At 41.3% G+C, this 19,860-nt stretch overlaps 2 protein-coding genes across 2 annotated transcripts; both read right to left on the bottom strand.

The window, feature by feature from the left end:
- Positions 1 to 568: 568 nt before the first annotated feature.
- On the bottom strand, positions 569 to 6,919 carry cipca (CLOCK-interacting pacemaker a). Its single transcript, XM_028396517.1, has 4 exons — positions 6,799 to 6,919; positions 4,028 to 4,144; positions 3,415 to 3,584; positions 569 to 2,745 (listed from the first exon to the last, which is right to left on the bottom strand). The coding sequence occupies exons 2-4, from the start codon at positions 4,131 to 4,133 to the stop codon at positions 1,942 to 1,944; spliced, it is 1,080 nt and encodes a 359-aa protein (XP_028252318.1). The 5' UTR covers positions 4,134 to 4,144; positions 6,799 to 6,919; the 3' UTR covers positions 569 to 1,941.
- A 251-nt stretch (positions 6,920 to 7,170) lies between these two features.
- Positions 7,171 to 19,476, bottom strand: pgfb (placental growth factor b). Its single transcript, XM_028396473.1, has 7 exons — positions 18,987 to 19,476; positions 10,368 to 10,404; positions 9,119 to 9,315; positions 8,954 to 9,033; positions 8,654 to 8,683; positions 8,506 to 8,568; positions 7,171 to 8,421 (listed from the first exon to the last, which is right to left on the bottom strand). Exons 1-7 carry the CDS (start codon positions 19,047 to 19,049, stop codon positions 8,400 to 8,402), a joined length of 492 nt encoding a protein of 163 aa, XP_028252274.1. The 5' UTR covers positions 19,050 to 19,476; the 3' UTR covers positions 7,171 to 8,399.
- Between the last annotated feature and the right edge of the window lie 384 nt (positions 19,477 to 19,860).

Below are 19,860 nucleotides of genomic sequence, written 5' to 3'. Positions count from 1 at the left end.
CATGCGTTCACAGCTTAGCAATATGGTATTATTAGACAGTCTGTGCGATGTGGTGCTCTGAGATTATCATATAAGTGCATTGCTCTTCCACACTTCCTTACAGGATGCTACAAGGGGAAATTCAGGAACCTTAATAATTTACTTTAAGGGCTATCGGACAAGGAAACTACAGTATGCCTACAGCTAACCCTGCCAGTTGAAACAGTAAGCTGTTACACACTGAGCCTGATGTTTTCTACTCAACAGTTTGAGGATGGTGTATACATACGCTCCTTTATAAGAATGGGTAGGGGAAATGTGAAATATATTATTATCCAGGGTATTATTCACAATGTGCCATAGTCTTACATGCTTATAAATGACCCCAAAGATGGGGTACACTGCTAACAGTTCACCGTTCTTTTTACTGTTGTGCTGCAGCTACAGCTGACATACTGGACATCAATGTTGAAGAGGTTATTGATTTCGAAAAATACACATTTTAGAGATATTTTGTCTATACAAGGTAAACCAATAAAATATTTCAAATCACACAAAGTGGTTTCTTTTTATGTTTAATAATGACACATTCTGAGATTGAAAAGTGCAAGACGACATGGTCTTAAAGAGTTTCAGCGAGTGAAGAAAAGTTACGGAAAACAGACTTCACAATAACAGGAAAAATATCTTAAGATAAATTTGCTTCAAACTTTCTGCAAATCTTTCTGATTGATAATTGACAGTTAGTTACCTCTAAATTATTGTATTGTAGTAACAAACTTAGTGCATTATCTAGTCAAAGCAGTGGTTTGCTTTACAGTTTCAAATTACAATATTCTTTGGAGACCAACAAACTGTTACATTCAACTTTCTTCCACTTGAAGCTCATGAAGATATAAAGAAATATAAGCTGCTCAAGCATTAATATGAAGTACAAAAAGGCACAGGCATCTATATAAACACTTATATTCACATTATCATGACACTCACTTAAAGAAACAAGTCAGTTATTTTGTGATTAAAGTGCACATGTCCGTAAACTAAACAAAAGCACTTAGCTGTCATTTCATGTCTTAACAATTCAAATAATTCCACATCATATTAATCCTATCAACTACAGTAGGTGGCAGCAACATATCCCAAGGCAACACATATTTATACGGCTACAGAGCTTCACTTGCTACAGTTTAAGCTGTCACTAATTCCTATGTAGTCCCCACAGGCATCCAAAGTAGATGCTGACTTTACTGACAAATCCTTACAAATAACTGCACATAGCTTTAGTCTTGGTCTGAAACATTATGATAAATAAATACTAAATAATAAAATAAAATATATATTTTAAAAAAGGTATGCTTTTAGCCAGCCTTCTGAACTCTCAATGATATCCAGAACACAAGCTGTCCCAACAAAAGAGGCCTCTGCTCATTCGGTTTCATTTATAATTCAAAAATAAAGGATACAGAAAAAACTGACATGACCTGTTGTTCAAAGATGCACAATGGCCATGTTTGTATCAGGCCTTCTACTAAATCTAAAAAATACAAAGTCTGCTGCTATTTTCTTGACAGTAACATTAATGGCCTGTATAAGGAACTAAACCCCCTACGTCCCTGTAAGTGTTGTAAGGCATGCGTTAATGTAATCTGACATATAGAAGCCATAGCCCTATTGCAAGTCATACTTGCTACCTTGAAACAGCAGAGGCAGGAAAATTTGTTATAGGCAAGGGTTTGATATATAAGCATGCTTCCAAACACCCACTCATAATAGTGGCTGTGCTTCAGCTTCATATCAGACCAGCAGCTCTGAATGCTTCTGGGTTCTTGATCCTCCTGTAGAGGAATATTGGTTCCAATGTTCCACAGATGGTGGAAGTGTGAAAACCTATGATCAGGGTTGTATTTTAGATAAATGTGACCTGCATGATTCAGAACTCCCAGTCATGTCCAGAGACACTTACTATGCCAGAACACTCTGAGCTTTAGCACCCCACTGTTCCTTTTCTGTGTCCTGCAGGGAGAGCTGGAGTTTAGTCCAGAGCTGTGGGTCTCCGCTACTCAGAGCCTCGAGCAGCAGAGCCGTTTGCTCCTGAAGCTGCTGCAGCTCGCCCTGTGTGCGCCTATTCTCCTTGATCAGCTGCTTTGTGCGCATGGTAATCCCCAGCAAGCCGGACTTGTTGAGAACATTGTAGGTGTTGCTGAAACGTTTCAGTTTGTTACTGTGCACTGAGATGGCATCCTGGCATTTGTCAGCCTGCATCGTATCACTGTCTGTTACAGTCCTTAAGTCATCTGTGACGGAGGGCAGCAAGCTGGTTCCTATTAGTGAGGAGAGAGAGTTGTCGCTGAGCTGCTCCTGACTCTCAACTGCCTGTGCTTGGGTGGTTGCAGTTTCAAACATGGAGGTGGGTTGGGCTGTCGTCTGCAGAGCTGGCACCTGGCGGGGGCTGTAGGGCTTATGGCTGCGGTGATGCCTCCTTTGTCTCTGGTCATATGCTGACATGGAATTTCCCTTCAGCCTTGAGGATCCCAGCCTTGCAGTGGGTGTGTCCACAGGGTGTGGGGCAATTCGGGGATAAGACTTCAAAATGGGCACATAGCTTTTTGATTGTCGCATATTTTCTGAGCAGGTCTTAGAAGAGCTGCTGCTGCTGCTGCTGCCATTTGATACCATGGGCTGAAGAAGAACCACCTGCGATTGGGGCATCACTTCTAAGCGTGAAGGAAAACCCCACTGCTTTTCTGCAGGAGCCACAGAGGGTGGCTGGAGAAAAGATATAATTTTTATATAATGGATATCATGCTATCAAGCTATCATCTATATTTTAAGTGAAATAAAAATCAAACCAAAGTATTCCCTTAAACCATAAACTACAATGTTCACTTATAAATGGCGTATTGGATGCATTACCCTCACAGCTCACAGCCTGAGAAAAGCAAGGTATGCACTGAGCTTTTTAAGGGCCCTTAAAAGCTGGCTTTAAACCTACTACACAATTTCATACTCTTGTTTGAAAATAGCAGATTATAAAATCCAAAGGTACAGGTTTGAATACAATCTGGAATATGAAGTTGGACAACATGGACATATGAAGCACTAAGAATTACAGAGGAATCTCTGTTTGGCAAATATTGTACTGCGTTCGTGCATATTGTGTGACATAACTAGTTATTTGCAAGAACAATATGTTAAATGCTTATAATATCACTCAAGTAGACATCGTGCCACACAAAAATAATAATAATAATAATAAATAAAATCAGAAATTTAAATAAAAAGCCATCTAGTACCAATAGACAAACACGGGCAGATGAAAAATGCAAAACATTTAGGGTTACTACATTGTTTATTTAGTGAGTCAAAACCACAAGTTAAAGGAGAAAAAATATAGTTAAATTTGTCGTTATTACCTAGAGAAAATCAGTATTTTACCTGTTTTAAGACAAAGTTGTTCATTATGATCATTGGAGATAATCCACCATACGAGCCTCCCATCACAGCTACCTGCGGACTAGCTGGTTCCTGGCTGAGTAGTGACCCATTCCTTCCTGCATCCTCAGTGTCAGTCAGTTCAACTGTGGTCAGGTACTCAGAGCTGGCATCTGAGAATGAGAAGACAAACATATGGGTCTCATTATGCTTAAAAGGAAACAGCTTTACCTTTGTGTAGAGGGGCAGAACATTATTACCATGAAAACAGTGACAGATGTAGATAAACATCTCTCGAACTTCTGGAAAGGATACCATCAACGTAATGAGAAGGGCTAAACCAAATCCAGGTCAGCTTTTGTAGAGTAAATAAAGGCCAATGTGGACAGAAGAGGTGAAAAAAATGTGACCTAGATCTCCACATTTGATTCGGGTTGACCTTATTTAAGAATTGCTAATCATTACTCCTTCTCACATAAATCCTAATTGCATGCGTGTCCATCCATCCAGGTCAAGACACATGCTCTACTGGCCAATTTACCAATAAAATCAGACATTCGCCGGACAAATACAAAACTCAAATGTTTATCAGTTTAAGAGGGTAATTAATTCAAACCTGAGAAGCCTGAATCTCTCTCCAGGTCTAACTTGGACATTCCAATGAGAGGTGCCCTGGTGAACGGTTGGGTCCTGTGCCCGTCTGTTCTCCTGAAACTGCTCATGTTGGTCTCGTCTGGAAAAACATAGTTAAATACCATCAACACATTTTGTCAGGAAAATTGTCTTAAAACAGTCTTAATACCATATGAGAGCGTTAAACACTTTACACTACAACAGTCAAATTGAAATATTATACAAAGGAGTAACCTGTAATCACTTTTACGCATATTGATTTTGACATTTTTGACACCATGACAAGAACATTCCAAACAATTCCACCATATCAAGTCACTACTCAGGGCTCTAGAGTGCGACCATTTTGGGCGCACATGCGACCTAATTTCTCAAAGGTGCAACCAAAAAATATCAGAGGTCGCACCAGTACGACCAGCTGTAAGAGGGAGATACATTCTCCGCGACTCTCAAAAGTCTCCAACAACAGACACACATTGGGCTCATATCGTGGTCTGAACCAATCAGAGACGGTGAAGGGAGGGACCTCCGTGTGTGTATCTTTGAAAACGTGTCTGCTGCGGTCAGCAGAGACCGAAAATTCAGAAGAAGAACGCGGACATATGCTGCGCAGAGCGGATGCTGTGTGATAAAGCTTGTTCCATGCAGCACGAGAACAGAGAGATCTGTTTGTGTTCCCAAGGTGACGAGAACAAAGTCCGTTTCGGCCCGGACCTTTTAAAACATGTGTGCAGAACTCATACGGCCCTCTGACTGTAGCGCGCAGCGCGCACACAGACAGACAGGTATTAAAGACGTTTCGCTGCAGAAACCGCAGTTTAAGTGAACATGCAGCGGAGGAGCAGGATTTGTTGCTACTATGCGGGTTTTGATAATTTGCTGTTGACCTGAATGAGTGATGATAACGAGCCGGTAATGTTCAGGGAGGGGGCGTGACGTGCTCGTAGCATCATAACAGACTGAACAACAGGTCTGAGGACAGTGTTATCTGACCTGTGAGGTTCATCCATGAAGGCTGAGTCACTCTGAATGACAGCAGTCAGCTGGTTTTAAGGAGTTATAGAACATGGTTACATGACGAACGCCCATTTAAAAAGTATTGTTATTATCCTGCTATAGTGGAGCATTGTCTGTCAGTATGATGTCTGCATACAGCTAAACTGTAACAGACAGAATGAAGAGTCTGTCAGCTGGAGCTCAGCTTTAGAAAGAGAGGAGACAGAGGCAGAGAGGAAGAGAGGTGAGGAAGATGAGAGAAGAAGTACTGTAGCTGCATTAGAAACGTGAATCTCAATCACAGCTATTAAATAAATAAAGGTGTATATAATTTAAATAATTTTTAATTCCCATTGCCAGATAGATAAGTGAGGAGCGACAGCCAGAAAATACAGAGAGAAAGCAAACAGGGAAATGAAGAGTGCTGTAACTTTGAATCTTCATCATGGATTTCTGACAGGCAGACTTGTTGGATAGTTTGTCCATAATTTGAATGAGTACTATCGGTACATGTATTTGTTTATTTTTATTTACCTGTGTTCATTAAACAAGGTCCAAAGTCAGTTTAGGATGATATGTTATTATTAAGCCCGTTCATATTTCCTAGAGATCAATTTTTGGACCTCAGTATTTCTAAAACTTTGGCTACAGCCCTGCGAGGCCGTCAGGTAAACAGTAGATGTAGCTGCAGATGATGAGAGAAGATGAAAAGAACTTCTGCGTTAGGATAGGTGTCAAGTTAAGGCCTGATCCATAACATATATGGACAGCATTTAAAAAACAAACTGCTGTGTGATGTGTGATGTGTGATGCGGTGCACCTAACTTTTGTGCCGGTGCACCCAAGAAAAAAAGGTTAGGCGCACCGGTGCAACCAGTGCAAAAAGTTAGTCTAGAGCCCTGCTACTTCACGTCACTGGGTTCAGGATTTCAGGGAATGGCTTACTATTTGATCTGTGCTTACATGAATTATAAAACAGAAACTTGGCACAGATGGGTCAGTAGAGGACTGCCATTACCTTGATTGGTTTTCATTCTGCTAACAGCCCTGCAATAAATACAATCACCTTCTTAAAATATTCAATATTACTTAATAGAGCTGATCCTTTAAATGTTTGGGTGCTGTCTAAACAGTGCTTTAAGGACAGACCTGTAATTTATGGCGATTTTTGGGCACCTTAATACAAATCGTCAAGTCCTGAAAAATACATTGGTGTGGTTTCAAACGACAGCTCCTGTAGTTTATATCATGGTTAACCGTACTTCTATTACTGATGGAGCTGGGCAATAAGGGCCTGTCCCACAGCCACAGCCTGCTACTCCGCTTACAGACTTATTGTAAAACATGCTTTGATCCAAAGACTTTATTGCTCAAAGGACTATACGAAAAAAATAAGTCAGTGCAAACAACTACTGCCATAGCTTGTAGCTCAAGCAGTTTGAACGGCCCATCATTTATAACTCATTACAAGGCTACAGCTAGCGTTGTTTACACATGCAATTCTGAAAGAAAATTGACTTACCATACACGGGTTAGCTTTAAACCGATAAGACAACTAGAGTGCTGCGACAACATAATGTAGACTGCAAAATAACATGCTGTCTGCTGTCAGTACTGACGGCGTGAATGTTTACTGCTCCTCCCGTGGCTGCGTTGTTAGGTCAGTTAGCTAGGTGATGCTAGCTGATCAGGTGATGCTAAACATGTCGTTACAAGACTATTGATAAGCTACGAAATAAAAATATCACATTTACAAACCTTGACAATCCGTCGTTTGTTTGAAAACGGTTTACAGTGTCATCCAAATGCAAACAGTTGTAGCTGCTCGACTGTGGTCGAGCTAACGTTAGCTACGTCTGAGCAACTACTTCCGGTGAACTGACCCTCAGTTCTGTCTCACAGGAACAAAACCTTCATTGGCAGAAAATGATCCTTCAAGTATATTTCTTTGAAACTATTTTACGAAATCATCATCTGAATATAAATTAACTAGATCTATAATAAATAAATAAATTAAATAAATAAACAAACTTTGTGATCAACCTGTGTTGCGATTGCAGGCTCCCTTTGACTTTTCCAAGTCTGCCTGTGGTGCCTAGTTAGTAAAATAAATCAGACAGTTACATAACATTTCCTTAAACGTTTTATTACAAAATAAATATTGAAATAAAAACTAATCCACTCAAACTGTTTCCTTTACAACAAAATCTTCTTTGTGTGGTACATGTACAATAAAAAAAACAAACACACACCAAGGACATCATATTCCACTACCTTCAACTGATCCCTTCCATACTGCTGTGTTTCCAAAAACAGACAAAGGGAAACACCTGTGGTGTGGGACTGTGGGAGTCTTGTGTCACCAGGGTACGAACAGGTTTGTGCCATTTCACTGCACACAGATGCTTTTCAGGCTGTTATAACTGATCACACTTAAAGATATTTGCAATTTACCCTTTAAGCAAACATCAGTATCAGATGTGGACTATTTGGTTGTTGATTACTTTAATGTTAACCTGCCTGTTCCTGTTTTGCTTACAGCATCAGCTCTGTAGCTAACTGCACATGTTCTGGTTTTAATTTAAAATGTATATTTTGATATATGTCAGTAAAAACAATCCTTTTTGGACATATCTTCAGTTGATTTTTTTTCCACATAAATGCTTTTTATTTATATCAGAACTGACACTTAAAACTTGTGTCTTGTCACAAGGAGCAGGGAGGATTGGTGCTGTCATAAATAATAGGAAGACTGATTGTGACTGACCACACTGTCCTATGTCTGCATTTATTTGTAAATCAGACCTAGAAAATCATACTTCACTATATAATTTTGAACATTTGTTTCCACAAACACTAGAGGGAGACATTTTATTATTGCATGTACAAAGCAGCTGTACATTCAGTCAACACGAGTCGTGGCATTCTTTTATAATGTTTCGAACAGTATGACAAACTGTTTAAAGGTTGCTGGTCCAACTATACTCAGCTGTATCAATAAATATAGATTTGTAACAAGTGTAACCACCTTTAAATACCAAAGAAATCAACAAATTACAATAAGTGATACAGTAATATCTGGTATAAAAAGAAGACATCAGTCTGTTTGGTTCTACATTGCACTGGCTCCCAGGGATGTCCATTGTGTCAGGTGTGTAACAGCAGTCTTTCCATCAATCAAAAGACACTTCCTGTTGAACTCTGCCCATCAACAGGAGAGCGCATGTCAGAAAACTTAACCCAGCTGTTTGAGCCTCAGGTTGCAGTATTGGTAGATCAGTGAGGGAGACTCTTGCTGTCACTGGGCTGCAAATAAATAGTGAGCCACACTGCAACAGGGGGTTAGGTGGCCACTGCAGTTACCTGCGAGGAATCTGGCACCTGTGGCGCAAAAGAAAGAATAATGCATATCAGATGGATAGTTGGCAGGTCTGTGAAGTCTTTGTCCTACAATGGTGCCATTACCTGTCACATTCTTTTGCTTTTTGTCTCTCTTTCCTCTTCCTTCCTCTTCCTCTTAATCTTTTCCTGCACAAAAGACACAAACAAGCCTCATTTTATTGTAAACTTGTACTATTTTAACAACACTGATATTATAGAGACCTGTTCTTACCTTTCAACCTTCACAACAGGTTTCCTGATTCTGTGGAGAAAGAGTTTAATAAGTTATAAACAACATTCAGTCCTTGTTAGTATTTGCCAACCCAGTCTCCTAGAAATGACATTTATATGCCATTTGTTTTATATGAATTTATATGAATTTGTTTTAATGTGTTTTAAGGGAAATTGCAGGAATAAAAGTTAATTAAAGTTTGTGTCAGTAATGTTTTGGCAGAGAGAATTTCTAGCAGACAGGGTTTGTATTTGTATACTTATCATGTTGTGTGTCATAAATTATAACTTGTTTTCTTACCTACATTCACATGTCTGATGCTCCACAAATGTCATCTCAACATATTGTTGTCCTGGCTCTGACGGCCTGATTTTCAACAGCTGAAGGACAGAATTAGTTAAATATGATCCTGGGAAGCATCTATACTGCATATGTACAGAAACATGGTTATAATAAATGCGTTACCTGCATGGTGACATTAGTGGTGCGAGTGGGATGGCATTCCAAGTTCTCGTCCCCACAACAGCCAGCACACCTCACCAGTGGTACGCAGGACGGGCTGTAGATGTGCTCCACCTCTGACGGATATTCCTGCACCACTTCCACCAGCTTCTCGATGGTTCGGCAGAAGCTGCGACCCCACACTTCTTGAAACAGCAGCACTGTGAATGAGAGATGGAGGCTGAGTGTGGATCTGCATGTTTCTAATGAGGGATATGTTTTCAGGCTTTATTGCTGAGCAGTATAAGGACACATGTATTATGTATACTACTGTCACAGTTCACTAAACAATTACGTTGGGTTTAAAAATGTTTATGAATCTTAATCAGGCTTTACATATGATATAAACTGTGCTTTCAGCACTTACCTCAGTGATTGAACAGTGGCTAACACACAGAAACATAGAGCCAGATGTGACATGCTAGTGCGTATCCTGTTCTCATTTTTACGTAAAAAAATGTTTGTATAATGTACAGCATGCTTTCCTGTGGGAGTACATGTGTGAAAGTGTCCCAGTTGCTGTGGGGGGACTGTGGGGGAAGAACAGGGACGACTATGGCCAAACACAGGAGGAAGAGAAAACAAACATTGGAAACATGTCCATGAACAGAACCCTGCTGGAGCTGGAGCTGAGTTGCCCCGCAGGCACCTCTGGGACTGCAGTGACCCCAAGGGGTCACCAAATGGAGCCCGACACTACAACAGCTGTTTATAAAAGCAGACAGGCTGGGAGGAGACGGCCGGGGAAGCATCTACGGCAGGGAGATGAGGCCATGAACTGTAATGTTGTAAATGGACAGTCTACAGGCCTTTTACTGCTCTTTCAGCTCTGCTTATCGGTTCTGTTACTCATCCTTATCCTCTTGTCAGTAATTAATTTATTTTCCTTTCAGCAGCAATGATTCATAGAAATGTGGAGGATGAGGAGAATATGGGGAAGGTCAGCAGTTGTGTAATCCTTTCTAGTCCAGACATGCCCTGCTAGTCCCTAAATTCAGATCAATTTTACTCACTTGAATGCAAGAGCTTAGTCATTTATTTTTTTCAACAGGGCATGAAGGAGTGCACGTCTCTGAAAAGATATTTTGTCAGGACCGGCAATTTCCAGACTCGAGCACAAAAAAAACTGTTTAACACAACTGCTGGAGTGACTGTTTGAAGTTTCTCCTGTTAAAAAGTAATAATTACAACATGGAGCAGAAAAAATTCTTACCTTCCATTGTACTGTTAATGCTTGTCAAAGGAAGACTCTGGAAAACAGAAAAAAGTGTCATCATTATTCAGTCCTTGATTTTACTGTGACAACTGTTTTCAACTCACCCAAAGTTCTGTTACACTTTCACACAGTTTTTGACCTCTAGTGGTAAAAGCTGGAAGTACTGTGACTTTAAGTGGAGAATCATACAGTCTTTTTAGACAAGCAGCAATCCTGTCTCATATCTCCCATGTTTCCTCATGTGCCCAACTGTTTAGGTTCAAAACCTGTTTCCTGTGGTGTAAGAAAGATTCATCTCTCTCTATTTATTTTCCCATTGATGGTTTCCCCCTCTGTCTTGATTTTTTCCCATCATCCCATGATAAACAAGAGTGAATTTCTCATTCGCCTGGGAAAACACAAAACCTCTGGTTGACTCCATCTCAGGAAGAGGAATCTATGTTTGATAAAATACCCTCTGGCAGAAGCGCAGGACAGGCGGCAGACGACCTGCTTCCGCAATCTCAACTCTGGTGTTGGATTTCAAATTTTTTTGTGACGCCTACCTGATCACATTTGAAGTGTACACACTGCTAGAGCGATCAGGCCTGTTGCTACAAAAGTTATGATATGATAACAGAAAACTGACAAGACAAGGACGTTTTCAAGTAAAGACTGTTGCTTTTTACACCATCTGTCCATTGCTGAAATGCATCCTCTTCCTGTTATGAACCAAAATTAGTTTGAGGATGAGGATAGCATCTGTCAGCACACTGCTGCACTCAGCCGTTTTTTTTTTCTTCCTCCAAACAATGTTATTTAAGTGGAATGTCCCGATTTGATGATGATGGTGATGCATTCACACTCCAACATATCACGGGTTCCTGTAAAACTGTTACTCAGATAAGTGTCAGGCAGGTCTGTATTTGGCCCTCATCTGTCACCTCTGCTCCATAACTGTGTGACAAAGAGATACACAAGAGCCTTCAGGCAAACACTTCAGTTCAGTCCTCCCTGAGTTAGAGGAGCTGTTGGGGAGACCTCTGTTTTTCAAAGTGGTTGGTCATCTGGCCAAAATGCACAGCTGTTCCTCTGACAGCAGAGTTGTTCTATAGAGTGGCGTTCATTGAACTGTGTCAGCTGCACAAAAACACAGCAGGATATAAGCTCCACTTGCAGAATACTCTTTAGGCACAGCATGGGAAAGTCACAGTTCAGTTTAAGTTATTGTTAAAAGTCACTTCCACTCTCTGGGGCATTGATTATGTTTTTTTTTCTTATCCTCTATAGCAATGCCAGACAGATAAAATAAATCCTTTTCTAGTGTTAATTGGCATAAGATCTGCTCCCTCTTTTCTCGTCTGAGGGTGTTTCACATCACAAGGGCTTTTTGGCTCAAGCCTCTGCTGCCGTTCAGACTGTGTTGAGGTGGGGAGTAGTTTTTGACCTTGGTCATGGGTTAAGCCGTGACATGATGAGGAAACATCTTTGGCACCTCCTGTGGCTGGAGTAGAGGAGTGAGCTGCCCAATTAAAGCTGCCAGATTATAGAAATCTTCATGTGGATCCTCGCGTAGTCATTCCCCCCTCGTTGTGCACTTACTGTATTAGCTTTGTGATTAATGGTGACTGGAGGTGAGTTGGCTATGGGAGGGGGGGGCATTTTACATCAATGTATGTGCATAAACTTGACTAATAAATCCCAGGAGCAGCATCACTTTCTGAGCAGTCCTCAATATTTCTCTGTTGATCCCCTGATGACTTTCATCAGGGAGTATTACTGAGCGGGTCTCACATTACCACATGTCATTTTCATTTATTGTTTTCATAATGTGGGTGTTAAAACCTTTGAGACTAACTGTGATTAAAGGCTACACAAACAAACTGGATCCAACCAGACTCCAGATTCATGAACTCTTTGTTCAAAAAGAAAAAGAAATCATTAATAGACCTAAGAGCCACAAATTCAGCAGGGGAGGCATGTTGGCATACCAAAATTAACTAAAAATGTTAACCAAACCTCTGGTTTGCCGATATCAAAGATGTCTGTCTATCATGTTCCGTAGATATTTGTTGATATTCACTGATGATGGATGACTGGTGTGTTGGGATGACCTGCAGCAAGCCAGTGATGCAGGTCGTTATCCCTTTGTCTTGTCTGAGCAATCAGACATAATGAACAGTCAAGTTTTAATAAAAGCAATCATTTCAAACCTGACATAGAATTGGGAGAGGAATAACAATACTTCTTTGATTTTTACTGTACCTGGCGCTTGGCATTTTATTTGATACTTGATGAGAGTTATCTCTAGTGTAGCTTGTCTCATTGCATAATACACAGAATTGTTTTCAGCTCTTGACATACGGATCTTGGAGACACTGCAGCACAGCACACCTCTCTGCTGCCTCTGATCAGATTGGTTTGAAATGCAGTTATAGCTGTAGGCAGTGAGTATAGATTAAAATGTCTGCAGCAGTTATGAAAATGAAACTCTCCTTTCCGCTCTACAGTCTCTGCTGGCTAACAGTCTGTGCTGTCCTCTGGGTCAGATCAGAGGACCTGTCGTGTCCCTGGGTTCCTGCCGTCAGGCCACAGAGGCCCCAAGCATCATTACTCTTCAGTCCCACACAGCAGAACTGCGTCATCTTTAACCTCCCTGCTTATTCCATCTGTCAGAGGAAGGGCAGCATGCGTAGGGAGCGAAACATAAAACATGATGGGGGACCCAGCATAATGGTCAGTAGATATTTCAACTCTAAGGGTCAAGCAGGGAAGGTGGTAACAGGTAATTCAACAGCAGGTACTCTGGCTGTTTGCCACAAACATCTGGATAACAGCCAGCATATTACACTAATTTTTGTTTTTTTAAATGGAGAAATTCTTTTTGTATAATTATATAGGACATCTTTGCCCGAGTGGCTGAACTGTAAAATAAGGCAGAAGTACAGTGAGTCGTCTTGGTTTGTCTTCTCCAAAGGATTGCAAAACAATGACAGTAAGGATGAGGCATGTTTTGTTTCCCAGAAACTTGAAATGAAAGCTTTCTAAAGTAATCCCATAAATTATAATATAACACTTTAATTTCAACACAGTGTAAAGGCTTCAAATATCGAACAATAACCCGAGTTTCATGCAGTGGAATATCATAAAGCTTGTTCATTTACAGACAGTTATTTCCTACCTCTCTGGTAGGAGGTTCGGGCTGTACATCATTGACATGGGTTAATTTATACTGTTCAAAATAGAGCCAAGCACTCAAACATGTTTGTGTTTTCACCACTATAATTTGAGCACAAAGCTAACATCATCCTACAGTCACCAGCTGGCACATTTAGCAACAGCATTCTGCAATATTTGGGGCAGTGTCAGTGCTGATTCAGCAAGAGCTGAAAGAAGGCCTGTGTTACTGCATGTTAAAACCAGAAACTTCTGCTTATCAATCATTTGGTAAAGTCAACAGTACTACTGTGATACAGCTATAGTTTAACAAGTGTCTTAAAGTCCTCCATGCAGAAATCTTAATCAGAGCTCAGCTGATTTTAATTACCATCACAAATGTATCAGCATGAATGCTGTCAATGTAAAAAAAACATATAATTTACTATTCAGAATGTACAAATACTTTGAACATCCTGAGAAAAAAAAACTATGGTTTACACACATCACCTATAAAGTAAAAAGAAATATTAGTATTTGGTTTAATTTTGAGAGTAAGATGATGAGGTAAGAGGACTGGCTGAGTTTTGGGGAATCCCCTCCTTATTTCTCTAGACTGTAGCAAATATTATTGTCTGTGAGATTGTGACAGTGTGGATAAACAGTACACGCATGAGATGCAGGCTTTTGGTTTAGTAATCTCTGTCTGAAACTGAATCCACTCATGAACTCATGAGTTTGGTAAATCTGAAGATGCACAAGGAAAGCAGAGTGGAGTGTGTACTGGCTTTGGTTGGACTAAAGCTTGACTCATGAGACCACACAGGAGAGAAAGCACTAAAGCAGAACAAGGGAACACAAACACAGAGACAGCTCGATGAGTGAGAAACAGAGTTTCACTGATCTTCATGGCAAACCAGATTCCACATCATCAGCACCATGACCACCACATTAATTCTTAGGCCTCTCATGGGGTCTGAAGGTCTCTGTATCTATTCTCCACCACTACAAAAGAAAGCCAGGTTCTGTTTTGTATACTGGAGGCAGGTGAACCTACAATGACAGCAGTGCCATTACAGGGAGTGACAGCATCCAGCTGGGTCTCAGGGGTGGTCAGGTCAGGGCTTGTGATCACAGGCTGCTGCCAAAACACCAACAACCTTCATCAGAGCATGTGGTGAATGTGCCACAACAGTTACTCAAGTAAACTGGCCTTTAAAAGTTACTCCACACACTGGAAAACTGACAGACTTATAATAATAATAATGCATTGGTCTTATATTGCGCTTTTCTGCTCTGTTGGGCAGGCACTCAAAGCGCTTACATTGAGATGCATTATTCTTTCACACCACATTCACACAGTGGCAGTGGTAAGCTACCAGTGGTAGCCACAGCTCCCCAGGGGGAGACTGACGGAGACGTGGCTGCCAAGGTGCGCCTACGGCCTCTCCGACCACTGCCGATTCATTCATACACATTCATACAGGCAATGCGGGTAAAGTGCCTTGCCCAAGGACACACAACAATGACTAGGGAGGAGCTGGGGTCGAACCGCCGACCTTCCGGTTATTGGACAACCCTGCTCTACCACTGAGCCACTGCTGGCTCAGATGGGGAGCTATGTAAATGAACACATCATATAATAAGTACAGTTTGTTTCCAATAAACAATGCAGTGTAGCACACATAAGGTTTTGCTTGCTAAGAGAAGGATAGGTACCACTTTCATGTCTGCACTGAATATTGTACTGCTGCCAGCTGCACTCAGTCACTTTCTTGAGACACCTATTGATCCTGCTGCTGTGTGAGGCCACAGCTATTTAATGAAGTCATAGTCAAATCAGAATAGTTATTGAAAAAGAAATTAGTAGGCACGTACATATATTGCAAAATGTCAGGTATGTGAAGCCAAAAATCTCAAATGTAGTAGTTTTTAAAGGCTCCTGTTTTGAAACATACGGCAAAATAGGATCAAGTGACGGGAGAGGTAAAGGTCCAAATGAATTTTGATTTAGATAAACACTATTTCCTCAGTGTAAGTCCATTAATGCATGCACAAATGTCTCCCCAAAGATACACACACAAACACAGACGACCACTGTGTAAACTGTGCACCCTGTCCGCAAACATACACACACACACACGACACAGTTCTTGAGATAAGACTGACCGGTGGTAATTGTGGTCTCTATTACAGTAAACGTTGCTCTGTAAACCACAGTAAATTACATCCAGATGGGAGATTAAAGCTCGCTGAGTAGACGGCTGCCCCGAGCACCGTGCTCCTCATCCTCCTCTGCAGGAGGAAGGAAAAATCCATATTTCCTGATTGCGATTGCGGCTCTCCCCTGGGCCAGGACATTACAACTGGAGAGAAATACCACAACAAGGCAAATAAGACCCCATCAGTCAGCAGGTCACTGCAACTACATGGGCTGACATGCAGACATCTGAGCTAGAAAGTTCTGCATATGTATGACTCAGGCAGAGACAGAGAAGGGTTCAGTCTAGATGGCTAAAAAGCAACATGAATGGCATAAATATGAACACACACACACAGGCCGCTGTATATTACAGATGGTCAGTTTCAAGTGTTGTTTTGCTGCCGGTGATGATGTAAAGGAAACACCTGCAGAACGTCATGTCCTCTTAGTTACAAGAGCAGGAGCTGAGATTTCTGTTTTTTTTGCTCAGAGATGTCAGGAACATGTCTTAGTGGTGAAGTGGTGAGTCTAAGTGTCTGCCAGAGTCAAATAAGTTAGGCAAGCAGTTTTTATCCACATCTGGATTTATCCAAGGACAAGGCGGAGCTACATTGGGCTGTCCAAAAATCACAGACTAATCTTAATCAGGTTTGGTTCTGTTGATGCAAGATTTCACCTGCACTTTTACACACCCATTCAATCACCATGACAATAAATAATAACCGTTTGTACAGAGAGCGCTGCAGGGCTTTTGATGCACTGTTGTCAAACAGGCAGGAGGCAACAGGTACTGTAGATTTTGGCAAAGCTCACTGAGTCGGCAAGTTGTAGTAGCCAATGTAGTGAATAGTGGACTGGACAGTGTCAGGGAATGTGTGAAAAATATTTGGTAACAGGGTGACCAAAAGGACACCATTGTTCAGAGGGGAAAGCCAGGTGTTTCCACCCTCAGTCAAGACTCAATCTGACCAGAACAATTTCAAGAGGATGACTCACTGCACATAACAATAGAGTTCACTTGTGACTGGGAATAACAGTTATCATCCAGGATTACACATCAGCTATGAAACTGATGTATGACAAACACTGAAATAATTATCTAATAAGAGTCTTCCTTTCAAACCATCAGCAGACAGTGCTTTAGCATTAGAAGATCATCCAACAACCAACCAAAGGGAATTTCAGCCATCACTCATTCGCCCCTTTAATGCTTTCACAACACACTGTGGGATCTATATTCTATTCTATGTATTTCTACTTTATTACTGGGAATTAAATTAATTTTGTAAAAAAATACATGATGATTCATATTAACAACAAGAAAACTAGCATTAAATCAAATATTATAGCACAATGTGTGACCCTGTGGTGAGAGGAGGGTGAAGCTAAGCCCTTTGTTGTGTAACAGTGTCATCCATATACTTCTCTCTTTCACCATGTCTCCTTAACCATGTGTATCTTACACTAATCTTCACTGACAATGTACAAACAATGCAACAGGCTTCATCACAGTGTCTACACACACACACACACACACACACACTGTAACTCCTGTGTAGTACAGCAGACTCACTTGACAATAACCCCACCCTCTCTTGTCCATGTTTCATTGCAGCCGTAAGTGATTGCATGAGTCACAAGGCTGCTCCAGCTCCAGTCATGAAAAATGATCCTTATCAATTAAAGCAATCTTTTTGTATGGGGAGAGAATCCATAAGAAATTCATGTTTTCCACTTAGGCGAGGCCGCAAACATTAAAGAGCAGCTGGTTTGTATGCTGATGATTATGTAATGTATTTAGTTTGATTTGTTTGCAGTGAAGTAGATGATATTTCAATGTGAAGTTGGCAGCTGTGGGGTTAAAGCTGGACGCAGACATCAGATCTTCACAGACTGCATGTGATGTGACAGATTGGATGTTAAATCTCAGAACTGTGCTGTTTATATTAGCCATCAGTCCTCAGGGCAACAGGGGGCATTTAACCTGCTACATGTTGAGGGCCCTGGATTTTGTCACTCCTGTTTTGACTAAGCAGGCCATGAGCTGATTATGAGGATTAGAGGAAATGTGGTGATCCCATGCCTCTCCCACTCACTCTCAACTTAGCAACAGCTGCAAAGCCTCTGGTTTGAGAATCTGGTGGGAGAAGGAGCTTTTCCCGACACTGAGAAGCAGACTGAGACAGCGCTGCAATACTTCTATATGTGGTCTGTGGCCTGGGTGATGGAACAGTCTGCAGCAGTGTATGAAGTGTGACATTGGCAGTGAATAGACAAGAGAATGGCCTGGTTTTGCATTAAACATGAGAGCCATCAGAGGTAACTGCCAGCCCCACCGCCACCTCAGGAGGAAATCAGAGACTGAAAAGGTTCAAGAACTGGAGCATTAGGTGGCACAACTCCCGCTGTTCAATCACACATCCTCTTACAAGTGTTTCTGGCACAACACAGGCCTTTAAATGAGTCCTCACTCCAGTTACAACTTTACCCTGTTCTGGCGGATTTTCATTAAGAGACTGAAGGCAATGCCAAGCAACAGAGAACAGACCGGCTTTGTACTGATCCACTGTCGCCTGACAGTGATATGACTGGCCTGAAATTAAGTTTCAGTTGATTTCTACACACATTACATTCATCTCCATCATTACAGCTCTTCATACATGCAATAATCTATAAAATATAGATTCAACTGTAGCTTAAAGCTGCAGGTTCAGGTAAAAAAATTATTTGGTTTTACACACTCAGACTGCTAGACTCAGCAGGATCTGCTTCTCTACAGCAAAGATGGAAAACAGACATCACCATTGAAATGTTTATTGAAGATTCTCTATTTAGAGAACGTCTCACTAACATGGAAGAGTGTTTCCTTGATGGAAACCCAAAATAGAAAAGAAAGGTCTCATCATACAATAATCCACGTCTGTGAAACCAGCCCTTAAACTATGGTGTGGCTGTAAGCTTAGTCAGCTTTGCCAGATATAACAATGAGTCACTTTGCATCATGTGGTCCGCAGGGAGAGGGATGCAGTTTGTCACGTTTCATCTTATGAATGAACTGTGCATGATTGCGCCCATTCAAAGCTGTATGGAAGTGTCAAAGGACAAAGGGTTTCTGCATAACTCAGGCCTCTGATTACCCCTAATGCTGAACTCTATGAGCGGTCCAATGTTCTATAAATATTCTGCTTGTGATTAGTTCGTTGTTGCTGTGCTGACCTACATAAAACAGTGGAACATCCATTCATTTCCCAAAGTTCCACTAACTGTTCCAGTCTTACCTGTGCAGGTGCGAACAGGAGATAAAGCGCCACCACAGTCTCGATGACAAAACCGACTTTCATGTCGTGACGTCTGCGCGCTCTGAGGTGATGATGGATGCACAAAAAAAAACCCTAACAAATCCAAAGAAAAGTCCCCGAACTATGGTCAGCAGAGGAAAAAGATGCAGCCGCTCCAAGTCATCTGGTCCCGGTTTAGTAGTGCTGAGAGTCACGTAGCTCCGCTGCCGCGTTGTAACCTGATGAAGCAGATTGTGCTTACTAATGAATAAGGGCCCGGAGACAAAGAGGAGGTGGTGATGCAATAAAAGAATGCTATCAAAAATCAAAGAGTTTTAAAATATTTACACACTCATAAAAGAGTAAAAAAACAAAGAGTGACAGCAGTTTCAAAAAGTCAGAGCAGCAAGTAAAAACGCAGTATTCTGTCCGAATCCGTGTCCAAAGCATGAAAAAGTTGCAGATTACAGTTTCAGTCCTGCTCCGAGCTCCACTCCGCAGAAAGACACACTAATTGCTCCACACCACCTTTTTCTCGAGCTGACCATTTAAATCTCCTCCCCTTCTCTGTCTTCCTCTCTGCTCTGCAGTCTTCACAGAGCTCACTGATGAGACCTCACAGCCCTGACGCTGCAACATTTAATGCGTAATTTATGTGATGCTGTAGATGGTTACACTCATGTTACCTGCTGTGGATGCTTTATTTGTGAATTCTGGACTACACACCACAGGTGATTTAAACTGGTATACACAGACACAGGCTGAGGAACATCTCCTGTGTACTTGGGACATTCTCTGAGAGCTATTCAGACAAGGTAAACATTTAGAGATCTTTTTCACTGGTGGCATGGATGGTTCTGGTCCTGGCTCCAAC

Source organism: Parambassis ranga, chromosome 22 (genome assembly GCF_900634625.1).
Source record: "Parambassis ranga chromosome 22, fParRan2.1, whole genome shotgun sequence".
NCBI lineage: Eukaryota > Metazoa > Chordata > Actinopteri > Ambassidae > Parambassis > Parambassis ranga.
Note: the sequence above shows the minus strand (reverse complement) of the source record. Positions and strands in the feature narration are given on the sequence as shown.